Here is a 6,817-nt window from a genome sequence, read left to right as displayed (position 1 = left end):
CTCAGAATGCAGCAGCTTTTTCCCTTTAAAACGTGGACCGCTCAAACGCTGACACGTGTGCCGTGTTCAAATGTTGTTAAATTTGGTTGTTCGAGTATCATTTTCCACATTTTTATGTCCAGGAACCATTACATCTTCTTAACAGGCAAATTTATTCATCCACTAAAGTAGTTCTTCCGATAGAACTATTATTTTCTAATATCTATTATAACTTTTATTATTAATTTGTATTTTTATTTTAAATAATTTAAAATTAAAATATATATTGAAAAACTTAACATAACTTATTTAAAACATATTTAAGAATAATTTTTCAATCATAACAATGAATTAAAGAAATATAAAACCATTAAAGTGAGTTTCCCAAATGTCAGCATGGAAGATGATAATCACAACAAGTTCACAGTCACGACCAGACTAGTTATTGGTCACGGGTTTACTGCGGAGAACCGGCTTAATCGGTCACCCACTGCGTTAAAAAAACACGGCTTTCCCTTCCAGCCTCTTGTCGAGTTAGGTTTCTTCTGTTTTCTTCTTTCAGATCATTGCTGTGTTGAATCAATCTCATCAATATTATTCGATCTGCCTTTTTGGTTCCTCAGGACAGTAAGCTCCTCTAATTTCAAACTTCATTTCTTCTTTTAACTTTTGCACAGTTTGTTAGTTCCAAACCTTGATTAAGCGGAAGCTAGTTTTTGCTGTTTAGAGTGTGATTCTTATATCTGTGTTCTCACGGGAACGACCAAATTTCTCAGTTATTTGATTAAGTAAGCAAATTTACTGATTTTCATATTAAGGAATTAATTGAGTAAGCAATTAGCTGCAGAGTTCATATGTTGGTGTTTGTAGGATGTCGAGCAAGATGAGAAGCATTTTACCGTAGTCTTGATTGCTAGCTTTATGAATTTGTTTTATTATTTATAATTTACATTTCTAGTCGGATCTTCATCTATTGAATGGTAACAAGCGCTGATAGTTGACTAAATCCCCAAATTAATTCAACTAACGGAGGGTTTTCGTAAGCCCTAATTTTGGGGTTTTCTTAACAATGATTGCGCTAAACTGTGTTGTGGTTTATAAATGTGCATCTAGTCCCCTGCGTTAGTGATTGCATCAACAGTGTAAATCTTTTAAATGGTATCATCTTCTTCTGTAGCATCGACCAGGGGTCCTCTCAAAAGATGCTCCCTCTGCGTTCGCAATCACAGGTTGGGGGACTACAAACATCACTGTCTCTTGTTTCTTCAGATCCTGTTCTGTCTCCTGACGAACCAAGATCAAACTCTGACAATCTCCGTGAATCTCCGGCTGAAAGTGCAAGTTCTCAAGAAACATGGCCTACAGCTGATGCAGCTACAACAAAGAAGACGGAGAATGGAAAAGCAGAGATTAATTGCCTTGAGCAGAATGTGATTCACCGTGTTTCTAGTGCAGACAAAGTTACTCTTCAGGACATTGCCAGAGAAAGTGTCGGTACAATATGTGAAAAAATGCATCGTCTACCTGAGGAGTATCTAGAAGAGTTGAAAAATGGACTTCGAGTTATCCTTGATGGAGGGAATGGTTCACAGCATAGAGAAGAATTTTTCATTTTGCAGAAGTTTGTTCAGGGCAGAACTGATTTGACAGCCAAGACACTGGTCAGAGCACATCGAGTGCAACTTGAAATCCTTGTTGCAATAAATACTGGAATTCAGGGATTTTTGCATCCTAGCATCAGTCTTTCACAGAATTCCCTGATTGAGATCTTTGGCTATAAGAGATGCAGAAACATAGCGTGCCAAAACCAGCTTCCAGCTGATGATTGTACCTGTGAAATATGCAACGGCACTAATGGTTTCTGCAATCTTTGCATGTGTGTGATCTGCAACAAGTTTGACTTTGAGGTGAATACTTGCCGCTGGATTGGATGTGATTTGTGTTCTCATTGGACTCACACAGATTGTGCCATTCGTCAGCAACTTATTTGCATTGGCCCTTCTTCAAAGAGCGGGGTGGGACCCACTGAAATGGTTTTCCGGTGTCAAGCTTGCAATAGGACTTCAGAACTGTTGGGTTGGGTTAAAGATGTTTTCCAGCACTGTGCACCTTCATGGGATGGAGAAGCCTTAATGAGGGAACTTGATTATGTTAGCAGGATCTTTCACGGGAGTAAAGACCCTCGAGGGAGGAAGTTGTTTTGGAAGTGTGATGATCTGAAGGAAAAATTGAAAACTAAAAAAGTAGATTCAAAGGCTGCTTGCAGGGCAATTTTGATGTTTTTCCAAGGTACTGGAAATTTTGCTTTTTATGTCTTCTTATATACACGATTAGGCAATATCACGTTTTTTCGATTTTGTCTTTATATCTATTGAATTTCATGACTACATTATTACACAGACTATATATAGAACTGATAAATAAGGCTGTTAGACTACAGCGTTGTATATGTTTCTCGTTGCATGTTTTGAAATTATTTCTGCACCTTCTAATTTCCTCTTTATTGAACCCTGAAGTTGAATTTCCCGTGGGAAGAAAATGGGTAGCAATGACTCGCTATCATTATAATTATAAAAGAAGACATCATCAATAGTGCCAATGCTACATTTATAATTTCTTTCTTTTTCTTATTAAGCAAGGGCTATTGTTTTTTGTGTGTATGATGTGGGGGGGAGTTGGGAGGGTTGACATACGTGGTTGTAACGTGTAAGTATTGCTGCCCTCTTGTTCTAATCAATGCATATATTAATTGAAGAGCTTGAGGTAGACTCTCCAAAAGGCTTGGAAAATGGAGAAAGTGGAAGGTTGATTGCTCCACAAGATGCATGTAATAGAATTGCTGAAGTAGTGCAGGAGGCTATAAGAAAGATGGAAATAGTAGCTGATGAGAAGATGAGGATGTTCAAGAAGGCTCGCATGGCCCTCGAAGCTTGCGATCGTGAATTAGCTGACAAATCCAGGGAAGTGGCAGAGCTCAAGATGGAGAGGCAGAAAAGGAAGCTACAGATAGAAGAGTTGGAGAAAATTGTGAGGCTCAAAAATGCGGAGGCTGATATGTTCCAATTGAAGGCTAATGAGGCTAAACGAGAGGCTGAGAGGCTCCAGAGGATTTCTCTTGCCAAGCAAGATAAATCAGAAGAAGAATTTACTAGCAACTACCTGAAACAACGATTAAACGAAGCCGAGGCTGAGAAACAGTATCTTTACGAGAAGATCAAATTGCAGGAGAGTTCTCGTGCTTCACAGAGCAGTAGTGGTGGTGACCCCTCTCAGATGCTGATGTATTCCAAAATCCATGATCTGTTGTACAATGCTCCTCCCAAACCAGACACTCAGGGCCACCCTTTTCGGACAAATCCCTGAGACCGTGTTTGTGATTCCTTGTTATAGCTAAGTCATTCCCTTTGAACAATTATGGATTCTATGCCAATGTAATCATCAATTTTATCTGTTTTTTGTACAAGGTCTAAAATATGTTTGAAACTAGGCTTGTTATAAGCATTATTATTATGCTTTTTGTAAGGAATTGTTGACTCTTGCATAATTTGTCATTACTGGTAACTTGAGTTAGATTGTTTGGCAGTTATTAATTTTTCACTTAGGATTTATAAGAGAAGAAAGGATAAAATGAATTAAGGTAATGTTAGTCACGAAGCAATTATTTTCATTTATGCTTAATTAAGATTTAGGTTCTTCATAAATTTAGGTTTTTATGTTCTTCATAAATTTAGGTGTTTTTTTTTTCAAGTTTAATTAAGTTCTAAAATTTAGATTTTTTTAATTGAGATTTTGTTAAAAAAAAAATTATTCAATTGTTAACATTTTTATTTTTTTAATTGAGTCTTTAGTATTCATTTTTTCGTTAATTAAACAATTAGTGCTCCTTTTGACCAATTTAGCATCTTCATTAGGTAGACTAGTCACTTATAGAACTTCACATCTGTTATTTTAGGACTAGTCTGCTTTGATTGAGTTGGCTGCACATCTATTGAGTTGGCTGCACATCTTTAAAGACATTAAAAATCATATCTTCATCTTGATCTTTCAATTTTAAAACTTCATCATCTACATGAATTACAACCTTGGTTGTCTTCATAAATGATCTTCCAAGAATGAGAGGAATTTCTACATCTTACCCCATCTCTATCACCACAAAATCAACTGGGAATTGGAGTTTATCAATCTAGACCACGACATCTTCTACTACATCATAAGGATGCTTGATGGATCTATCTGCCATTTACAAGATCATTCTTGTAGGTTTGACCTTAAGACCACCAATCTTTTTAAGCATAGATAGGGGCATCAGATTGATGCTAACCCCTAAATCAACTAGAGTCTTTCCTATGTCATGATTCCCAATGGTGCAAGGGATATTGAAACTTCCCGGATCTTTGAATTTTGGAGGGAGAGTCTTCTACATAATGGCACTGCAATTACCCTGCACTTCAATTGTTTCCTCATCTAAATACTTCTTCTTCTTACTGAGGAATTGCTTCAAGTGTTTTGCATAAGCAGGAATTTGCTGCAGTGTTTCGGTCAAGGGTATAGTAATCTCCAATTGCTTGAAGATCTCCATGAACCGTCCAAATTGCTTCTCTTTTCCTTCCTTGAATGTACTTTAGGATAGGGAAGGAGCTTCTCAATTTCTTTTCCTTTCTCTCTTTCTTCTCTCTCCGTTTCTTTTCTCTTCTTTTCTTTTCTCTTCTTCTTTCTTTTTCAACTCAGCTTTCTCTTTTCTCTCAATTTTTCTCTTCTCTAACATCTTACCACTTCTAGTCATAATGACATTACATTCCTCTTTAGGGTTAACATCAATATTAGTCCCAAAATTCTTCTCAGGTTTCTCCTCCAACTTCTTAGTCAATTGGCCAACCTGCATCTCCAAATTTCTAATGGCAGCTTCAATGCTTTTATGATTGGAGATTGACACTTGCATGAACTGTTGGAGTGTCTCCTCTAGCTTTGTAGTCATGTCATATAAGGAGGGTTGTGGTTGCCATTGCTACTGTGGTGGTCTATTGAATTGTCCAGCTTGTCCTTAACCCATGCTTGGGTGAGGTTTCCACCCTTGGTTGTAATTACCTTGGCGACCCTGATTACCTATAAAATTGACTTCTTCTTGGGTATTGGCTTGCATCGCACACTGTCCATTGATATGATCTTCACCACATAGCTCACAAAGTTGATGTTAAGCTTGAGAAACATTTTGAAGCTCTTTAGGAAGTTGAGAGAGCTTCTTCATCAAGGCCTCAAGTTGCTGAGTCATTATCTTATTCTCAGCCAATAGAGCATCTTGAGATTGCAGCTGGAGAACTCCTTTTTGTTGGACTTGACCTTTTTCATTATGCATCTCATTATCATTGGTAGTCATATTCTCAATAACTCATAAGCTTCATCTAGAGTCTTGTTCTTGATGTTACCTCCAGCTGAGGCATCCAACATCAATTTAGCCTATGATTTTAATCCTCCAAGAAAAAGAATGACTATTGTAGGTTCATCAAATCCATGAGTAGGAGTTTTCCGCAATAAGCCTTTGAATCTATCTCATGCTTGACCTAGGGTTTCGTCCATGCCCTACTAGAAAGAAGAGATTTCTTGCTTCCCTTTGTTTATCTTGGACTAAGGGAAATATTTGTTCAGAAACTTAGCCACCACATCTTCCCACTCAGTGAAGTTATTCTATGGGAATGAACTTAGTCATATCTTAGCATTGCCTCCCAAAGAGAAAGGAAACAAGCTAAGTTTGATAGCTTCATCTGACACACCATTAATCTTCACTATATTGCATATTTCAATGAAAGATGTCAGATGTTCATATGGATTCTCATGAGCTAAGCCATTAAATTGATGACTCTGTACCAAGTGAATGAGAGCAGGCTTCATCTCCATGCTTGCGGCATTAACCCTCGGCCTTGCAATGCTATTAAAATGAAGAGGACCTGTGACTGTTGCATAATCTGCCAATGTACGTCTACCATTCTGATTGTCAGCCATATTTTCTATCTCCTGGTCAGATAATGTGAAAGGCTGTTGAAAAGTTTCAGAAGAAGGAAAAAGTTCTCTGGAAATCCTTTTCTTCCTTCTTCTTCTACTATTTTCCAGACCTGTAAGAAGAGGTTAAGATAGTTTTGTGCTCCTAGTGCGAACCTTGTCCTGCATACACTATAAAACACCAAACTAGAGCACCAAATTAGCCCAAATAAATAAAAATTAAAAACACTAAAAATAAAGAAAAAGTCCAAACAAATTACGAATCACACAAAAGTATAGTATGACCACGAGTCCCCGGCAACGGTGCAAAAAACTTGTTAACTCATTGGCAAGTGTACCAAATTGTATCAAGTAATATAAAATGGTAAGACCAAGTATCGTTTCCCAAGAGACTTTTGTTTACTTAAGAGTTGTGTAATACCTTAATTAATCAAAACTTAAAAGCTATTTTGTTGGTGTTTAAATGCAAATGCAACAAAAGTAAATATGAATGCAAATTGATCAATTTGAGGCTTGACACAAGAATGAATGAATGAGGTTGGTAATATGAGATGATGATGTTGTTGGGGTTAGATTTCACGTACTTCACTTTCGTGCATATTAGAATTCATCTTCTTCATTGGAATGTTAATGTAACTTTCTAAATTACTTAGAACCCGATGTCTCGCTGTAAAAAGCCTAGTCTTGATTATTAGACAACAATCTCTTGAAAACCCTAACAATCAATTCCGCATTAAGAAAAAAAGCTTAAGACAAGCAAACATCCTATCCCTATCCCTAGACAATATTCCCTTTGGGTGAAATCCTCTAGATCATGATTCATAAGATATTTTTCAATACTCAA

At 37.0% G+C, this 6,817-nt stretch overlaps 1 protein-coding gene across 2 annotated transcripts; it reads left to right on the top strand.

Moving 5' to 3' along the window:
• Positions 1-347: 347 nt before the first annotated feature.
• Positions 348-3,505, top strand: LOC108343238 (OBERON-like protein). Of its 2 annotated transcripts, none has more exons than XM_052878802.1 (3): positions 348-512; positions 1,157-2,268; positions 2,735-3,505. In XM_052878802.1, the coding sequence occupies exons 1-3, from the start codon at positions 376-378 to the stop codon at positions 3,340-3,342; spliced, it is 1,857 nt and encodes a 618-aa protein (XP_052734762.1). In that variant the 5' UTR covers positions 348-375; the 3' UTR covers positions 3,343-3,505. The 2 variants fall into 2 exon arrangements, with proteins under 2 accessions (XP_052734762.1, XP_017436869.1); XM_017581380.2 differs by lacking the exon at positions 348-512 and adding an exon at positions 519-606.
• The last annotated feature ends 3,312 nt before the right edge of the window (positions 3,506-6,817 follow it).

The sequence above is a fragment of the Vigna angularis genome, chromosome 6 (genome assembly GCF_016808095.1).
Source record: "Vigna angularis cultivar LongXiaoDou No.4 chromosome 6, ASM1680809v1, whole genome shotgun sequence".
Classification (NCBI taxonomy): domain Eukaryota; kingdom Viridiplantae; phylum Streptophyta; class Magnoliopsida; order Fabales; family Fabaceae; genus Vigna; species Vigna angularis.
The sequence above is the reverse complement of the archived record's forward strand: the minus strand, read 5'-3'. Positions and strand labels throughout refer to the sequence as shown.

What these genes read in the sequence shown, in the direction of transcription:
- LOC108343238 (XM_052878802.1), top strand. Translation starts at nt 376, where the DNA reads ATGGAAGATGATAATCACAACAAGTTCACAGTCACGACCAGACTAGTT. An exon ending in CCCTTCCAGCCTCTTGTCGA is followed by an intron (nt 513 to 1,156) that starts GTTAGGTTTCTT and finishes CTTCTTCTGTAG; the next exon opens with CATCGACCAGGGGTCCTCTC. An exon ending in AATTTTGATGTTTTTCCAAG is followed by an intron (nt 2,269 to 2,734) that starts GTACTGGAAATT and finishes TATTAATTGAAG; the next exon opens with AGCTTGAGGTAGACTCTCCA.